The sequence below is a fragment of the Babylonia areolata genome, chromosome 19 (assembly GCF_041734735.1).
Source record: "Babylonia areolata isolate BAREFJ2019XMU chromosome 19, ASM4173473v1, whole genome shotgun sequence".
In the NCBI taxonomy this organism is placed as follows: Eukaryota; Metazoa; Mollusca; class Gastropoda; order Neogastropoda; family Buccinidae; genus Babylonia; species Babylonia areolata.
Genome location: NC_134894.1, coordinates 2,605,015 through 2,625,014, shown reverse-complemented (window position 1 = coordinate 2,625,014; position 20,000 = coordinate 2,605,015). Strand labels below are relative to the sequence as shown.

Sequence of the window (20,000 nt, the reverse complement as noted above, 5' to 3'; positions counted from 1 at the left end):
ACTGAAGGAGAAACATGCCTGTAATGACAACAAACGCGGCACACCACCCACCACTGTCCAAGCTCCCAACCGACGACAATAATCGCTCAGACACACTGAGCGGAGACCGCCACACCGTCCCTCCAACGACAGCCCACACCACACCGTCCCTCCAACGACAGCCCACACCATCCCTCCAACGACAGCCCACACAACGTCTCTCCAACGACAGCCCACACCACAACGTCCCTCCAACGACAGCCCACACCACAACGTCCCTCCAACGACAGCCCACACCACAACGTCCCTCCAACGACAGCCCACACCACAACGTCCCTCCAACGACAGCGACAGCCCACACCACAACGTCCCTCCAACGACAGCCCACACCACAACGTCCCTCCAACGACAGCGACAGCCCACACCACAACGTCCCTCCAACGACAGCCCACACAACGTCTCTCCAACGACAGCGACAGCCCACACCACAACGTCCCTCCAACGACAGCGACAGCCCACACCACAACGTCCCTCCAACGACAGCCCACACAACGTCTCTCCAACGACAGCGACAGCCCACACCACAACGTCCCTCCAACGACAGCCCACACCACAACGTCCCTCCAACGACAGCGACAGCCCACACCACAACGTCCCTCCAACGACAGCCCACACCACAACGTCCCTCCAACGACAGCCCACACCACAACGTCCCTCCAACGACAGCCCACACCACAACGTCCCTCCAACGACAGCCCACACCATCCCTCCAACGACAGCCCACACAACGTCTCTCCAACGACAGCCCACACCACAACGTCCCTCCAACGACAGCCCACACCACAACGTCTCTCCAACGACAGCCCACACCACAACGTCCCTCCAACGACAGCCCACACAACGTCCCTCCAACGACAGCCCACACCACACCGTCCCTCCAACGACAGCCCACACAACGTCCCTCCAACGACAGCCCACACCACAACGTCCCTCCAACGACAGCCCACACCATCCCTCCAACGACAGCCCACACAACGTCCCTCCAACGACAGCCCACACCACAACGTCCCTCCAACGACAGCCCACACCACAACGTCTCTCCAACGACAGCCCACACCACAACGTTCCTCTAAGGACAGCCCACACCACACCGTCCCTCCAACGACAGCCCACACCATGACTCTGCCGACACTGAGCGGAGACCACCACAACGTTCCTCTAAGGACAGCCCATACCATGACTGCCGACACCGAAACAAGGACCTCAACCCAAGCGTGGAAGCTGAGGGGGTCTACACTGAGGTCACCATGAGAGCAGGGCATGAAAAACCACAGAATCTGGAACTCATTCTGTCTGTGTGGATGACGAATGAGGATGACGACAAAGCTGCTACTGGGGTCACATCACGCTGAGCACTTCGTCACCAGGCCATACTCTATGATTTATAGTCATATAGTCATCCTTCAGTCTCGGAAGACTATGGAGTTGAGCTCTAGGTGTTTATTCTGGTACAGCGTCGGGTGTGGCTGGCCAGTCCGACGCGGGAATGACAGTCCCTGTGGCAGAGGGCACAGATGAAGTCTGACGCTGGTCTGTCTGCCTGGGCTGCAGCCTTTCTTCTCATTCTCTTTTCCTCGTGCTGCTGAGCGAGTGTCTCTTCGAACTTGGAAAGACCTTTCTGCACAGTCTGTCTCCAGGCTGACCGTTCGAGGGCTGTTGCTTCCCAGTTGTTCTGGTCGATGTTCAAGGCTTTTAGGTCCCTCTTGCACATGTCTTTGAATCGCAGCTGTGGTCTGCCTGTGGGACGTTTTCCCTGCACAAGTTCTCCGTAGAGGAGGTCTTTAGGGATCCGTCCGTCGTCCATGCGCACGACATGCCCGAGCCAGCGCATACGTCTCTGTTTCAGCAGCGTGTACATGCTGGTGCATCCAGCTCTTTCCAGGACAGTGTTGTTTGGGATCTTGTCCTGCCAGGTGATGTTCAGAATGCGTCGGAGGCTACGCATTGAGCTTTCGCTCTTGTCGGGCACGCAAAGTGCAGGACTCGCTGCCATACAGAAGGGTGCTCACGACGCAGGCTCTGTAGATCTATGATTTATTCCACAATAATCCTAATCATCCCGACGTCAACCAGGTCCGAGAAATACAGACACCCGCAGTGTTTGTCGGGAAATTTGAGCAATACTTCCAAAGACTGCGAAGTCCGTGAAGATCCTCGACTGTGTGGTGCCAGTCTTCTTCTTCTTCCCTGGCCTGGACTGAGGTTTGAGGAACGTGGACAGCCCCGTGGAGTCCGCTGAGCTAACTGGGTGTGATGGTTCGGGTGGCTCGTGGCTCAGACAGAACTTGGATCTACAGGGTTCAAATTAAACTAGGTACACGTGGTACTGCTGGTCACTTGTCAAGCGCGTTGGGTTACGCTGCTGGCCAGGCATCTGCTTGGCAGATGTGGTGAAGCGTATATGGATTTGTCCGAGCGCAGTGACGCCTCCTTGAGTAACTGATCCTGATAATGATAGTGACAGTGTTCTTCGCCGAGCCAGTATGCTGAGCCAGGGAGAGCTTCAACGAAGTGTCCGTGAGGATGGGTGACAGGTTGTTTCACTGTGTGTGTGTGTGTGTGTGTGTGTGTGTGTGTGTGTGTGTGTGTGTGTGTGTGTGCGCGCGCGCATGTGCACGTGTGGGTTTATCCCTCTTACAGCTGTTTTATTCAATGTATGGACATCTGTCATGATTGCCCTAATCATCTTTCTAGTGGCTAGAAATACAGAAATACATCATTTATTTCAGTCGGACGTGATTATCTGATTTTCGTCTGCCGCCCTGCCTAATTTAAGCACTCATGGTTGCGCGCTTTTTTTTCTTTCCTTTTTTTTTCTTTCTTTTTTCTTCTTCTTGTTTTTTCAACTTGCGTCAGTGCGTTGTTGATTCGGGATTAAAAACCAAACCAAAAACCAACAACATAAAACATGAAAGGCAGAGCTGAACAGTTTACAAATAATTTATCGCTGAAAAAAAATAATGAAAACTGAAATAACAAACACACACACGTGCGCGCGCGCACGCATGCACACACACACACACACACACGTACACACAGAGACACACAGTCATACACACGCACTCGCAGAGTTACCGAAGCCCCGGACATAGTTGTCTGCATTTAAGAGCCATTCAGAAATAATGAGAATTCCGAGCACTGAGAATGACACTCTCTCACGCCATTGACACTGACCCGTCTGACGTACCATTACCCCCACACTTCTGTGTGTGTGTGTGTGTGTGTGTCTGTCTGGACTCTGATGACTGTTGGTCAGACGGTGCACTTCACTGCACTGTGCTGTGTTATTCTGTGCTGTACTGTGCTGTGTTATTCTGTGCTGTAATGTGCTGTGTTATTCTGTGCTGTACTGTGTTATTCTGTGCTGTACTGTGCTGTGTTATTCTGTGCTGTACTGTGCTGTGTTATTCTGTGCTGTACTGTGCTGTGTTATTCTGTGTTGTACTGTGCTGTGTTATTCTGTGCTGTGTTATTCTGTGCTGTACTGTGCTGTGTTATTCTGTGCTGTAATGTGCTGTGTTATTCTGTGCTGTACTGTGTTATTCTGTGCTGTACTGTGTTATTCTGTGCTGTACTGTGCTGTGTTATTCTGTGCTGTACTGTGCTGTGTTATTCTGTGCTGTACTGTGTTATTCTGTGCTGTACTGTGCTGTGTTATTCTGTGCTGTACTGTGCTGTGTTATTCTGTGTTGTACTGAACTCAGTGTCGTACTGTGTTGCGTTGTACTGGACTATATTGTGTTGAACAGCTACATTATTGTGAACTGCATTTTACTGTATTGCGCGGGACCGTAGTGTACTGTGCTGTACTGTATACACTGTACTGTACTGTACTGCACTGTTCTGTACTGTATAACAGTATGCTGTATTGTCATCTACCGTACTGTGCTGTTGTATTATACTGTATTGTATTGTGATGTTTTGTTCTGTGTAATACTGCTTCTATTGTATGAACGCACATAGCCACGATACTCTCTCTCTCTCTCTCTCTCTCTATATATATATATATATCTGTGTGCATGTATATATATATATATATATATATATATATATATATATATATATATATACAAACGGACTGAAATTGTTTCATACAAAAATACAAAAAAAAACCCCATAAAGGATTGTTCACACACACAACAACAACAACAAAAAACACGTCGAAGTCAAAGTCATCCCCACTCAAAAAAAATAAAATAAATAAATAAATAAAAGAATAAATAACTAGATAAATCAAACGAATAGATAAAAGAGTAAAACAGCAGGAGCTCGGGCTGGGTAATGGGGATGGGAGGGAGGGAGGGCAGAATGGCAGGCAGAACATCAGGAACCATCGACACAAAACAATCCCCCGAGATCAGCCGGTGGAGCTGACCACCTAATATCCTGCCCGTCGTGCTTATCGCCCACACCAAGTTCAAAACAACAACAACAAACAAAAACTTTATCCACACATTCACAAATAACGATCCCATGCTTTTAGACAGGGGGCCCCCTCCCTCCACCCCCACTCCCCTTGTATAACCATAATCTATTGCCAGGGGAATCGTGAGAAACAACCATCATACATTGCACACAACACATTAAAAACCAAAACAAATAAAAACAAAACAAAACACAAAAAGCACAAAAAAAAAACAACAACACCCAAAGTGCCAATGGACAAACCGTCTCCCACACGCACACACACACACTAAATGGTATGTACACGAATAAAACAAAACGTGCCTTCCCAGTTTTCAAGCTGTAGACATAATTACCGGAAAAATAAAGAACATGCAGCCTTTGTGTGTGTGTGTGTGTGTGTGTGTGTGTGTGTGTGTTGTGTGTGTGTGTGTGTGTTGTGCGTGTGTGTGTGTGTGTGTGTGTGTGTGTGTGTGTGTGTGTGTCTGTGTGTGTGTTGTGTGTGTTGTGTGTGTGTGTGTGTGTGTGTGTGTGTGTGTGTGTTGACGCGTGCATCCATTTCTGGAATGGCGAATTAATGGATTGTGATTGTTGTACAAATCCACACCATTAATCTTTATCCCTCCCACCACCTCCCCCCCTCTCTCTCTCCCGTCCCTCCTCCCTCCCGCCCATTTATTTGTCTTGGGTTCTCTCCTCCCCACATCCCCTCCGTCTCAAAAAAGAAAAGAAAAAGAAACCAAAAACAACAACAACAAATAAAAAACGGAAAAAAAACCAACAAAAAAACCCACCAACAAAATGTCTTTTCCCGTCACCCGAGTCCTTGAAAAGAGGAAAGAAGACCAAGGAATCTTGACAGACTGTCCAATTTTGTGGTCTGTCAGCTGGGCTGGACCGCCATCACTTCGCCACAAAAACCACATCTTCCTTCACTCGATACCATTGACTGCGCTTCTTTCTCTCTGTGTATTGCTCCTTGTGTGTGTGTGTGTGTGTGTGTGTGTGTGTGTGTGTGTGTGTCGCAAAGAGGGGGAGGGAGAGAGAGGGAGGGAGAGAGAGAGCAGATAGTAGAGAGGGCAGACGACATTGTTATTGCCTTCAGCTGATCAGGACATGAAGTGAAGGGGGGGGTGGGGGTGGGGGGATCAATGAATTAGTATTACGTTCCCATTTCTTAGCAAATCAATACTGACAGCAGTATCAACCATACAGGGAGAGAGTGACAGACAGAGACACACAGAGAGACAGAGAGAGAGACAGACAGACAGACAGTTTGTAGCATGTACATGTGTGCATTCGCATCAGCTAAAGCACTGATCCATGCATAAGCAACAGGAAATTGGGTCTTGATAAATCCCTCGTTTGTCAAATCCTCTGCCTCCCACACACCCCCTCCCCACCCCACGCCCCCCTCCCCCTTCCTGTCTCCATCTCTGACGACTTACGATCGTTCCTTCATCTGGATTCCGGAGTCTGTCTAGCCTGCCTGCCTCTCTCTCTCTCTCTCTCTGTGTGTGTGTGTGTGTGTGTGTGTGTGTGTGTGTGTGTGTGTGTGTGCTTGCCAGTAACAGAAGAGACAGGGGACAAAGAAACAAAGAAACAAGACCCACTGTCATAGGCCGAAGACAGCTATCCACTGCTGAACCACCACCACATGACAGCTGTGACCACCCCGGCACCAGACCCACATGACAACACTGTGACCAGGGTGGTCAGGGTGGTGGTCACAGGGCTGTCATGTGGGTCTGGTGTTGGGGTGGTCACAGTGCTGTCATGTGGGTCTGGTGTTGGGGTGGTCACAGTGCTGTCATGTGGGTCTGGTGTCAGGGTGGTGGTCACAGTGCTGTCATGTGGGTCTGGTGTTGGGGTGGTCACAGTGCTGTCATGTGGGTCTGGTGTCAGTGTGGTCACAGTGCTGTCATGTGGGTCTGGTGTCAGTGTGGTCACAGTGCTGTCATGTGGGTCTGGTGTCAGTGTGGTCACAGTGCTGTCATGTGGGTCTGGTGTCAGTGTGGTCACAGTGCTGTCATGTGGGTCTGGTGTCAGTGTGGTCACAGTGCTGTCATGTGGGTCTGGTGTCAGTGTGGTCACAGTGCTGTCATGTGGGTCTGGTGTCAGTGTGGTCACAGTGCTGTCATGTGGGTCTGGTGTCAGTGTGGTCACAGTGCTGTCATGTGGGTCTGGTGTTGGGGTGGTGGTCACAGTGCTGTCATGTGGGTCTGGTGTTGGGGTGGTGGTCACAGTGCTGTCATGTGGGTCTGGTGTTGGGGTGGTGGTCACAGTGCTGTCATGTGGGTCTGGTGTTGGGGTGTGTCGGGGTGTGACCACCACCCTGACACCAGACCCACATGACAGCGCCAAACACGCTCTGACAACCGCTGATAATGACACCCATGATGATGATGACGATGATGACGATGATCAGTGACTGACAATGACTGAACGCCTGAGCAGAATGACCAACAGACGGCAGGACAGGAGTAAAAGTGAGAGCAGGGAAGGACGGGCACTGACCACGTGGGAGGGGAGGGGAATGGAAGAGGTGGGCGGGGTGGAGGGGTGGAGAAAAAAGGACGTGGGGGAGAGGGAGGAGCCCTTGTGCAAATAATGGGTTGGGGACTCCCCCCACCCCACCCCCCGCCCTCCACTCCCCCTCGCTCCCTCTTTCTGTGTGTAATTATCTGGCGGTATCCTGCAAGCTACGCACACGTCATTATACACAATGGCCCCAGCAGGCCTGCCGATCAACCCGTAGGTTCGTTAGGAACAGGTGCACACACAGTGAGCCTGCTGCCAGTTATCATTACATCTTCATCACAACACACGTGCATTACAAGCGCGTGAACACAGCGCACACACACACACACACACACACACACACACACACACGCAGAAACAGCGGCGGACATCAGAGAAAGCGCCATGGGAAATTCTGGTTGACCTCTGGTCGTCGGACCGGGGTCTGTATGGTGGCTGACTTGATTTCTGTATTCACCAGCCAGTCATTCACACTGACCACTGTATTCACCACCCAGTCATTCACACTGACCACTGTATTCACCACCCAGTCATTCACACTGACCACTGTATTCACCAGTCATTCACACTGACCACTGTAGTCACCACCCAGTCATTCACACTGACCACTGTATTCACCACTCAGTCATTCACACTGACCACTGTATTCACCAGTCATTCACACTGACCACTGTAGTCACCAGTCATTCACACTGACCACTGTATTCACCACCCAGTCATTCACACTGACCACTGTAGTCACCACCCAGTCATTCACACTGACCACTGTAGTCACCAGTCATTCACACTGACCACTGTAGTCACCACCCAGTCATTCACACTGACCACTGTATTCACCACTCAGTCATTCACACTGACCACTGTATTCACCACCCAGTCATTCACACTGACCACTGTATTCACCACCCAGTCATTCACACTGACCACTGTATTCACCACCCAGTCATTCACACTGACCACTGTATTCACCACTCAGTCATTCACACTGACCACTGTATTCACCACCCAGTCATTCACACTGACCACTGTATTCACCAATCAGTCATTCACACTGACCACTGTATTCACCACCCAGTCATTCACACTGACCACTGTATTCACCACCCAGTCATTCACACTGACCACTGCAGTCACCAGTCATTCACACTGACCACTGTAGTCACCAGTCATTCACACTGACCACTGTAGTCACCACCCAGTCATTCACACTGACCACTGTAGTCACCAGTCATTCACACTGACCACTGTATTCACCACCCAGTCATTCACACTGACCACTGTAGTCACCAGTCATTCACACTGACCACTGTATTCACCACCCAGTCATTCACACTGACCACTGTATTCACCACCCAGTCATTCACACTGACCACTGTAGTCACCACCCAGTCATTCACACTGACCACTGTAGTCACCACCCAGTCATTCACACTGACCACTGTATTCACCACCCAGTCATTCACACTGACCACTGTAGTCACCAGTCATTCACACTGACCACTGTAGTCACCACCCAGTCATTCACACTGACCATTGTATTCACCAGTCCTTCACACTGACCACTGTATTCACCACCCAGTCATTCACACTGACCACTGTATTCACCACCCACTCATTCACACTGACCACTGTAGTCACCAATCAGTCATTCACACTGACCACTGTAGTCACCAGTCATTCACACTGACCACTGTAGTCACCCAGTCATTCACACTGACCACTGTAGTCACCACCCAGTCATTCACACTGACCACTGTAGTCACCACTCATTCACACTGACCACTGTATTCACCACCCAGTCATTCACACTGACCACTGTAGTCACCACTCATTCACACTGACCACTGTAGTCACCACCCAGTCATTCACAATGACCACTGTATTCACCACCCAGTCATTCACACTGACCACTGTATTCACCACCCAGTCATTCACACTGACCACTGTAGTCACCACCCAGTCATTCACACTGACCACTGTATTCACCACCCAGTCATTCACACTGACCACTTTTAATGGTCGATAAATAATGCATCGTTCATCTGTTTTTACTGTGCTGTATCATTAACGCTATTACTAATAGCAGCAGCAGCAGCAGCAGCAGCGTAGTAGTAGTAGTAGTAGTAGTAGTAGTAGTAGTAGTAGTAGTAGTAGTAGTAGTAGCAGCAGCAGCAGCAGCATTAGTGTTATTCTATTTATTTATTTATTTATTCATTCAAGCATTTATCAATTCACTGATCTACCTGTTTGTGTTTTATTATCAAATATTTATTTTTCATTATTTATTTATTGATCAAGTTGTCACAACAGATTTCTGTGTGGAATTCAGACTGTCCCACATCCTGCCTGGAGACAGCACGTCGCTACGGTGAAGCACCACTTTTTTTTTTCTTTCTTTTTCCCCTTTGCAGGTGTACTATTTTGTTTCACAATCTGACGCTGAAACTCTGCCTGTGTGATTTCTCTGTGTGAAACTGGGGCTGCCACAGACAGCAACGCCGCCCTTTCTTTCTTCCTGCCTGCATGTGTGTTAGCTTTCTTTAACAAGCTGAAGATGAACCTCTCCCTGTCTGCCCCACAGACACACAGCCTGATCTGAAGACACAAGACAGGAGCGAGGACAGAGGACGATGAAGATGCTGACGGAGGACGCCGCACAGGGTGGTGGAGGCGGGGGAAGAGAGGGGGAGGGGGTCAACGCCACCCTGGCCGTGGCCGGGGCTCTGAGCGACCTGACGACGTCCATGGTGACGGAGCTGGTCAGCCTGTCGCACGCGCACAACCTTTCCCGCGTGTGGAAGGCGGAGGAGGTGCAGAGCCTCGCGGAGCGTGCCCGCGTGGTGCTGTCCCAGCCGGTGGCGCTGCTGAGCCTGGCGCTGTGCACGCTGTCCCTGCTGGCCAACCTGCTGTCCGTCACCGCCACCCTGCTGGGCCCCGCGGGCCGCCTCACCACGCACCTCAAGCTGGTCGTCAGCCTCGGGGCCTCGGACGCCCTGCTCAGCCTCAGCACGCTCAGCCACCTGCTCAACCGCGTCTTCAACGCCGCGCCCAACCTGCGGGCCCCGCCAGAGGATCGCCTGGCGTTCGCCTGTGTCAGCACGTTCCACTTCGCCCTCAACACCATGGCCATCGTCATCTCGCTGCTCAACCTGCTGGCCATGGCGCTCGATCACTACGTGGCCATCATGAACCCCCTCCACTACCCAACCCGCCTTTCCCGCGCCAACGGCACGCTGCTCATCTGCCTCATCTGGACCGTCGCCTTCCTTGGGGGGTGCTCCGTCTTCGTGGCCGACGTGTCGCAGTTCCGCAAGGTGTCGGCCCACCTCAACTACTGTGAGTACGTGCAGTACTCCGACTACCAGGGGGAGTACCTGGTGTTCGCTGTGGCCTTCATCACCTTCTTCGTCATCACCTACACCTACGCCAGGATTTACGTGGAGGTGAGGAGGACGTACCGGAACGGCGCCACCAACCGCCTGGACTTCGCCCGGAACCGGAAGGCGCTCCTCACCACGCTGCTCATCATCGGCACCTTCGTCTTCTGCTGGCTGCCCACCTGCCTCTTCCAGATCGCCCTCCTCATCCAGGTCAGGCCTCCACCTCCCTCTCTCTCCCTCTATCTCTCCCCCCACACCTCTCCCCCATCCAAGTCAGCTCCTCCCCCTCTCTCTCTCCCCACACCTCTCCCAACCTCTCTCTCTCTCTTCTAGGTGAGCTCCCCACCTCTCTCTCTCTCTTCTAGGTGAGCTCCCCACCTCTCTCTCTCTTCTAGGTGAGCTCCCCACCTCTCTCTCTCTCTTCTGGGTGAGCTCCCCACCTCTCTCTCTTCTAGGTGAGCTCCCCACCTCTCTCTCTCTCTCTCTCTCTTCTAGGTGAGCTCCCCACCTCTCTCTCTCTTCTAGGTGAACTCCCCACCTCTCTCTCTCTCTCTCTCTTCTAGGTGAACTCCCCACCTCTCTCTCTCTCTCTCTCTTCTAGGTGAACTCCCCACCTCTCTCTCTCTCTTCTAGGTGAACTCCCCACCTCTCTCTCTCTCTCTCTCTTCTAGGTGAGCTCCCCACCTCTCTCTCTCTTCTAGGTGAACTCCCCACCTCTCTCTCTCTTCTAGGTGAGCTCCCCACCTCTCTCTCTCTCTCTCTCTTCTAGGTGAGCTCCCCACCTCTCTCTCTCTTCTAGGTGAGCTCCCCACCTCTCTCTCTCTTCTAGGTGAGCTCCCCACCTCTCTCTCTCTTCTAGGTGAGCTCCCCACCTCTCTCTCTCTTCTAGGTGAGCTCCCCACCTCTCTCTCTCTCTCTCTCTCTTCTAGGTGAACTCCCCACCTCTCTCTCTCTTCTAGGTGAACTCCCCACCTCTCTCTCTCTTCTAGGTGAACTCCCCACCTCTCTCTCTCTTCTAGGTGAACTCCCCACCTCTCTCTCTCTCTCTCTCTTCTAGGTGAGCTCCCCACCTCTCTCTCTCTCTCTCTCTTCTAGGTGAGCTCCCCACCTCTCTCTCTCTTCTGGGTGAGCTCCCCACCTCTCTCTCTCTCTTCTGGGTGAGCTCCCCACCTCTCTCTCTTCTAGGTGAGCTCCCCACCTCTCTCTCTTCTAGGTGAGCTCCCCACCTCTCTCTCTCTCTCTCTCTTCTAGGTGAACTCCCCACCTCTCTCTCTCTCTTCTAGGTGAGCTCCCCACCTCTCTCTCTCTTCTGGGTGAGCTCCCCACCTCTCTCTCTCTCTTCTAGGTGAGCTCCCCACCTCTCTCTCTCTTCTAGGTGAACTCCCCACCTCTCTCTCTTCATAAATCACCCCTCTCTCTCTCTCTTCATAAATCAATCAAATATCACCAAAAAAAAAAAAAAAAAGAAAAAAAAAAGAAGAAAAAGACAAAGATAATGGGAAAAAATCGAAAGGAGAGGAACAGAGAGGGAGGAAGAGAGGAAAAAGAAACGCATGGAAGAAGACTAAAAAGAAAAAAAATAAAGGAAAGAGAGGGTACCAACGGAAGAAAGAAAAAAAGAAACAAAAAAAAAAAAAAAAAAAAAAAGGAAGAAAGAGGCAAAGAAAGAAAGAAAGAAAATAAGCAAACAAACAAAAACCGAAAAAGGGAGAGAAAGAAAGAAAGCTCCACACAATAAAAAGATATAATCACGTTGTTAACCGCGCACCACAGCAATAAACACATTTCTTTGACCACAGCACAGCCCAGAAATATAGATCAATAGGTCTTCACCTTTGGTTTCATTTAGAGGGAAAGAAAGAAGGAACGGAAAAGAGAATGAATGAAAGAACGAAAGGAAAGGAAGGAAGGAGGAAGGGAGAAACTGTTGACAACAGTATACCACCAGCAGTAACAACTTTAGTCCACGACCTCAACACAGCCAAGGAACAATGATCACGAAACCACTTCCATTTAGAGGAAAGAGAAATGGAGGGGGGGGGGGGGGGGGGGGGGGGGGGGGGGAGTGGAGGAGAAAAACGTAAAACTCCAACGATCAGACAGATATACACACCACTGACAGTTCACCAGCAGCACAAACCACCTCATCCCATGACCTCAACACAGCCAAGGAATAAGAATCAATACGGGTTTACAAATTAGTTCTATTTGGAGGACTGGGAGGCATGGGGAGCGAAGGGGAGGGGGTGTGGGGTGGGGGGGGGGGGGGACCGCAGTCTCCAAAAATCAACATCGCCATCAGAAAAAAAAAATTCCAGCCTGGATAGCCAGGACAGCAGTTGCAGCCTCTGCTGTTCCGACGGTCGTTGTCTGAAACGACTGTCATTCATTCATTCATCCATTCACTCATTCATTCATTCATACATACATACATACATCTCTCCGTTGGTCGGTCCGTAGGTCTATCTGTCGGTCTGTCTGTCTATCTGTTTGTCCACCTGCCTGTCTAACTATCCGTCAATCACAACAAACGCTGAACAGTTGGTTTTTATGGAGGGGTTTTTGGTGGTGTTGTTTTTTTCTGTTTGTTCTGTCGCTGTTGTTGTGTTATTGTTGTCAAAATTTTTATTTTCCGATTTCCCAAAATGAAAAAGCAAAACTTTTTAAAACCATTTCCTGACCCTGTCGCCCACAAGGATCAGCACTAACCCCTGCCCCGTATAACCCTTCCGACTGGCACACCGCTCCACACACTGTTGGGCTTGTTGGTTTTTGATATCGATTTGTAAAACAAACGTCTTCTCGAGATACCAAGCTAACCATCACTTTTCGCACCGTTTCCCCCAATAGTGAAGTCTTTCACTGTTTCCCCCAATAGTGAAGTCTTTCACTGTTTCCCCCAATGGTGAAGTCTGTCACTGTTTCCCCCAACAGTGAAGTCTGTCACTGTTTCCCCCAACAGTGAAGTCTTTCGCTGTTTTCCCCAATGGTGAAGTCTTTCACTGTTTGCCACTGTTTCCCCCAATGGTGAAGTCTGTCACTGTTTCCCCCAATGGTGAAGTCTGTCACTGTTTCCCCCAATGGTGAAGTCTTTCACTGTTTCCCACTGTTTCCCCCAATAGTGAAGTCTTTCACTGTTTGCCACTGTTTCCCCCAATGGTGAAGTCTTTCAATTTCCCTGTTTCCCCCAATGGTGAAGTCTTTCTCTTTCCCTGTTTCCCCCAATGGTGAAGTCTGTCACTGTTTCCCCCAATGGTGAAGTCTTTCACTGTTTCCCCCAATGGTGAAGTCTTTCATTACAACAAATCCCCTTTATCCGGTCACCCACTCCAATCACTGACTGGTCAAAGGCCCATGGCTGATACTGTCGCAAAGTGTTCGGAAAATCTGTCCACATCTTTTCTTCCCTATTTGCCTGCCTGCCTGCGTACGTACCTACCTATTGTATCTATTTTCCAATCTATCTATCTATCTATCTATCTGTCTGTCTGTCTGTCTGTCTTTCTATCACACACACACACACACCTAACAGTAGTCCGTAGTATAAACTTAAAAGAAAAAGAAAAAAGAAAAAGAAAAACAGACCAAACAAAACAGAATGAAATAATAAATAAAAGTTCCTGAGGGAAAACAACAAAAACAACAACTGTAGTTCACGTTCAAGCCTGTCTGTTTGAGTTTCCGCTGATGCCGACGTTGTCAGGCAAGAGGTCCTCCCGGTTCCCCCACCCCCCTCACCCACCACCCCTCATGGGGTTCCACAGCGGAGAGGTGAGGGGGTGTGCCGCCCGGATCTTCCACGTGATGAATAATTGCCCTGCATCTCTGGAAACGAAGTGATGCGCAGATGCCATCTTTGTGTTCCCTTCCTTCATTTGGTCCGTTACTGTGTGACCTTTCCCCGTCGGTTTTTTTCTGTCTTCCATCCAGTCTGTGTGTGTGTCTGCCTGTGTGTCTATCTGTCTGTCTGTCTGCATGGGACCAACCTGCAAACCCGCTTTCTTCTCTGTACAGTCAAGCTCAGGTCTGACACACACACACTTACACCACTAGTCCGTTACGATGGCTGTCTTCTCAGTCTGTGGCAAAAGTGGGAATTATCTCTGGAAGGACCGAGCAATGATAGTTATGGGTCCTCAGACGCGTCAGGTTTCCAGGCTGGATACCAATCATTTTTTTTTTCATCCGAGGTGGAAAGTCGGGCTTGGAACTTCCCAAGACCAGCCCTCAACAATGTTGGCGGCGTCATGATAAGATAGAAACGGTGTCGGTTCCCGTTATGTGTCCCAAGAAACACACCCGGCTGCCGCCCAATCAGATTTGCGCTTCATCATCACGTGGTCTAACGGGGGTCCAGCCCTGAATGGTCCCTCTGCGGTCGGACGGGCAGTGAGTGCCACTAGATGTGGTTCATCACGTGGCTGCCTCCCCTGACGGACGTGATACAAAGCGCGCACTTGACCGATTCACCGACACAAGCTACAGCACATGATGTTCCTGCCATCCAGCATTACCAACACCATCACATACAGTGTAAGCTGAAACGTACACAGCTATCAAGTCGCAAAAATGACCAGAAAGGTGGTTTTCTCTCTCTCTCTCTCTGTGTCTGTGTCTCTGTGTGTGTTGCGTGCGTGCATGCGTGTGTGTGTGTGTGTGTGTGTGTGTGACCGACTAACCAAGGTACGCACGTGTGTTTCAGTTTCAGTTTCAAGGAGGCGTTGAAGCGTGCGGACTTATCCGTATACGCTACACCATATCTGCTGGAAAAAAATGGGGAAGGGGGGATAGGGGAAGGGATGGTGCGAGGGGGTGTGGGAGGGGGTGGTAAGGGAGGTCGTTGAGTCCGGCACGACTGAGACCCGCCTTACTGTCCACATCGCCTTTTCTGCTGGTTTTTCAGTTCTTGTCACTATGTTGCCTACCGGGCGCAATAGCCGAGTGGTTAAAGCGTTGGACTGTCAATCTGAGGGTCCCGGGTTCGAATCACGGTGACGGCGCCTGGTGGGTAAAGGGTGGAGATTTTTACGATCTCCCAGGTCGACATATGTGCAGACCTGCTAGTGCCTAAACCCCCTTCGTGTGTATATGCAAGCAGAAGATCAAATACGCACGTTAAAGATCCTGTAATCCGTGTCAGCGTTCGGTGGGTTATGGATACAAGAACATACCCAGCATGTACACCCCCGAAAACGGAGTGTGCATGCGAGTGAACGCAGAAGAAGAAGTTGCCTACCATACCAATCGCAAGCATCTACTTGTCGGCGCCATCATGTTTCCCATGTAAATAACATGCGCGCGCATACGGAAAGGTCGGGTCAAAGGTGAAGGCTGGAGTGAGACTTTTCACACCCAGCTGTTAAACGTGAGCATGCTGTGTGGTGACCAAACTGACCGGGATGGATTGGTGGGGAGTCGAATTTCAGTCACTGAACTGTTAAAACCTCCTCTCTCTCTCCCTCTCTGTTTATACATAAAAAATCAAAGCGAACAACGTACAGATCAGCTGTCAGTTCAAGGCCGGTCAACACACTGATCTGCACATCGCTCCATCAGTAACATGGACACAACACACTACAATATATACCCTCAAATCAAACACAACAAAGCACACACACACACACACACACACACACACACACACACACACACACACACACAGGAGTGTCAAGGGTCAGTGATCAGAGATAGTTCAGTGATGATGAGCAGCTAAAACGAAATCCCAACAATCGAGCCCTAAAGGCTTACATCAAGTCGCGCGTTTGACGCCATCAGCGATGCCTCAGATAGCCACTGACACGTGTATGGATTTGCTCTCTCTCTCTCTCTCTCTCTCTCTCTCTCTGGTATTTAATCTGATCACAAGCATCGGTCGTGGCAAAACAGTATTTAAAAAAAAAAAAAATCTAAATCACCAGTGGTCAAGGTCATAGCATGCTGAACACCAATGAACAACAAACAAACATGCAGCTCACAGACAGACAGACAGACAAACGGACAGGGGCAAAAAGGGCGAGGTGAAACTGTCACCGACGATCCGGATCGGACCAGTCAGTAATGATCTACAGGCGGATGTCACCAGTATCACTGAAGGCACCAGGCTGGCGTGCAGATTGACCGTGCTGATAAATACATGTCAGCTGTCTCACCCAACACTCACACACGTGCGCGCGCACACAAACGCACACGTATGCACACACACACATACGCACGCACACGCCCGCACACACACACATATACACACAAACGCACGCGCTGAAGTACAAAGATTGGCAGGTGGACACACACAGATATAATAAGTAGATATCCGTGTGTGTGTGTGTGTGTGTGTGTGTGTGTGTGTGTGTTCGTGTGTGTGTGTGTGTGTGTGTGTGTGTGTGTGTGTGTGTGTGTGTGTGTGCGAGCGTGCGTGCGCGTGCGTATGTGTGTGTGTAGATCAGAGTGTGAAGAGGTGTTCACACAGCAGACTGCTGTGACAGGACAGACACGACCAGCCAGCTGTGCGGTGTGACAGGCACTGTCAGCATGTGGCAGGAGGACAGTTAATGGGGGACCCTGCCTCTGTGTGTGATACCACCCCACCACAACCCCTTATCACCACTACCGGATCACGTCAGCACGCATCCTCACGCGCGCGCGCACATACACACGCATGCATGCACGCGCACAGACAGAAACACACACACAGGGTGTGGAAAGGCCAGTACTTCGCGCTCGGACCGCGACCACCAACGAGGGAGATTAGTGACCAGCTATTTGTGCGGCGTGGTTGCTCAGCTGTGTTAGGACGTTGGAAGGGCAAGTGCTTTCCCCTGTCCCCACGCCGCTCCCCCCCCTCCCCCCCCCTCTCTCTCTCCCCCCCACCCCTCTCTCTCTCTCCACCCCACCTCACACCCTCCTGACAGTAACACAAATTGCACGCTTCACAATACCACCAAAATGATGTATATTTTGCATATATACGTATATATTACACGGATCAATGTTTTTCGTTTTTACATCGGATGTGGTGAAGCGTGTATGGGTCAATCCGCACGCTTTTACGCCTCCTTGAAACTGACCTTTTTAAGACTGGGGAAAAGGGGATGATGATGTTGTTGTTGTTATTGTTCAGATCAGCAAGTCAAAGATGATGTGTGATCGCTTCACACCCTACTTCACTTCCACCCCCACCCCCCGCCCCCCCACCTCTCCCCCCATTCCCATTCCTTCCCAGGGGAGGAGAAGACAACTGAGCGGATCCGCAGATCTGACAGAGTTATGTTTCCCTACCAGGCTTCACTCAATGTCCCAACATCTCTTGTCATTTTTTTGTTTTGTTTTATCGCTCGCCTTGCCTTGCTCCAGGCAAATGTCCTGTCACTGACATCAACGACTTCCGCAGTCCGTTGTCTCTCGTAAGTCAGACGATATTGTTTTGTTTTTTCAGTCATTGATCAAACCTCCCGACGGCCGGTGCGATCAGCTGAATGATGAGCGCCATGAAAGATGAACTGGTGCTTTGTTCCCAGTTTTGCCTCGCTGACAATGCATAAATCAAAAGAAGGGGGGGGAGGGGTCGGCGGGGGTTCGGGGGGTGGGGTTGGTTTTCCTCTCTTTCACAAGCATGCATCCACTCACAGCCATCCGCATAAAAAAAAATAATTAAAAAACACCACACAGTCATGCATAACTTATTGGTGAGTGCACACACACACACACGCGCGCGCGCGCGCCTCTCTCTCCCGCCTGCCCCCTATTACCCTACCCCACTCACTTCTCTCTTCTAGAAGGACGCCTGTTCTCACAGCAAAAAATACAAACCACATGCAGTTAAATAAACACATTGTTTGAGCTTATTTTCACTTTTTGGGGGTACACATTCTTCTTTGCAAGTGCAATTTCACATGATCATCACCATCATGACCATGACAAACAGCACAGCACAGCACAGCACAGTACAGCACAACACAGCACAGTACAGCACAGCACAGCACAGAACAGTACAGCACAGCACAGCACAGCACAACACAGAACAGTACAGAACAGAACAGTACAGCACAGTACAACACAGCACAGTACAGCACAGCACAACACAGTACAGCACAGCACAGTACAACACAGTACATAATAACACAGCACAGCAAAGTACAACACAACTCAGCACAGCACAGCAAAGTACAACACAGCACAGCACAGTATGACAGTCTGTCGTTTTCGACTATGACCATCAGAACAGCAGAGGAGGTAACTGCTGTCCCGACTATCAGGGCTATGGTTTGATTATAGTGGAGAGTGTCTTGCCCCAAGTTACATCCCCACTCTCTCGGCCAAGAGGGCTTTAGGACAGTCGGCGTTGGGATGGTCCCCAAAGGCCAACCAGCCCCCAAGGCTGCAGCACTAAGAGCCAGTGCAATTTACACCATACAGTACATCACACTGCCATCCCCGTGTTTCAGGTGCACGTGGACCGGACGACAGTGCACCGGATGTACGCCACCTTCCTGCGCGCCAACCGTTACCTCAACGCCCTCCTGCTGCTCAACTCCTTCGCCGACCCCATCATCTACGCCTTCCGCCTGCGTGACGTGCAGCTGGGCTACCGCCGCCTGTCGCACAAGTGCGGCCTCACCGCCCGCTGCTGCTGCTGTTGCTGCTGCCGCCGAGGGGACAGCCAGCAGAAACGGATCGACAGCCTGAGGAGCAGCATGCTGCTGCCGCGACAGCAGACCCAGAGTCTGCCGCTACAGGCACTGGGGCCAGGGGGTGGTGGGGGTTCCGGAGGGAGGAGGGGCTCCCGTCAGCCTCATTCTCCTCCCCATAGGAAAGGTTCGAACCCCAACCCCAACCCGGTCCGGGCCCCGCTCTTCAAGAAGACGTCCCTGGACGTGGGGCTGCTCAGTCAGAATGATCAGCGGCGGGGGACGGAGGAGGAAGAAGAGGTGGTGGTGGTGGACCAGAAGTTTGTCACCCACGCGGTCTTGGCCAACGGCACGTGCAACGGGGATCTGGGGTCATCGTGCCGGCACGAGAGGCAGCACCCGCCGTCTCCGCCCTCCTGCAGGGTGTGTCACGTCGGGGGGAACGGCCTCGGATCTGGGTCAGCCCACGCCGCCTCCCAGGTCTGAGATCCTGCCATGTGTCCTGCCCTCCCTGCCCTGCCCTCTCATGCCCTGCCCTGCCCTCTCATGCCCTGCCCTGCCCTGCCCTCTCATGTCCGGTGCCCCAAAGCTTCGGGAGTTACAACAAAGCCCTGGTTGGGACTTGAGTTAACTGAACAGAACCCCTTCAGCAGTAACAGCTGTATTCCCACGTGGACTGGATGGAAGCCACAAGAGTAACACTTCCTGCCTGGGGCTTCAGACAGTGGCTGGCCTCAACGGCTTCAGGAGTGACAAAGAAGTCCTCGCTGGGACTTCACTGAACAAACCTCCTTCAGGAGTAATAGCTAAGCTCTCACGTGCAGTTTAGAGGACCACGTGGAAGCTTGGACACTGAAGTCGGCTCCTAACTGGGGCTTCAGACAGTGACCAGAAGGGCTTCGGGAATGACAACGAAGCCCTGTCTGAGACTTCAGTGAACAAAAACCCTCCAAGAGTAACAGCTAAGTTCTCACGCGGACAAGATGGAAGCCGATGGAGTGAGTCAGTTCTAACC

At 51.0% G+C, this 20,000-nt stretch overlaps 2 protein-coding genes across 4 annotated transcripts in view; one reads left to right on the top strand and one right to left on the bottom strand.

Moving 5' to 3' along the window:
• LOC143293375 (DNA mismatch repair protein Mlh1-like) overlaps positions 1-20,000 on the bottom strand; it is a 182,461-nt gene that overhangs the window by 134,672 nt on the left and 27,789 nt on the right. The window lies entirely within an intron of this gene.
• Positions 9,587-20,000, top strand: part of LOC143294027 (uncharacterized) — an 11,265-nt gene continuing 851 nt past the window's right edge. Inside the window, exons 1-2 of the mRNA XM_076605425.1 lie at positions 9,587-10,574; positions 18,803-20,000. The exon at positions 18,803-20,000 is cut by the window's right edge and continues 851 nt beyond it. Of these exons, the coding sequence (XP_076461540.1) occupies positions 9,615-10,574; positions 18,803-19,471 (1,629 nt within the window). The 5' untranslated portion in view covers positions 9,587-9,614 and the 3' untranslated portion in view covers positions 19,472-20,000. The remainder of the gene's footprint in view (positions 10,575-18,802) is intronic.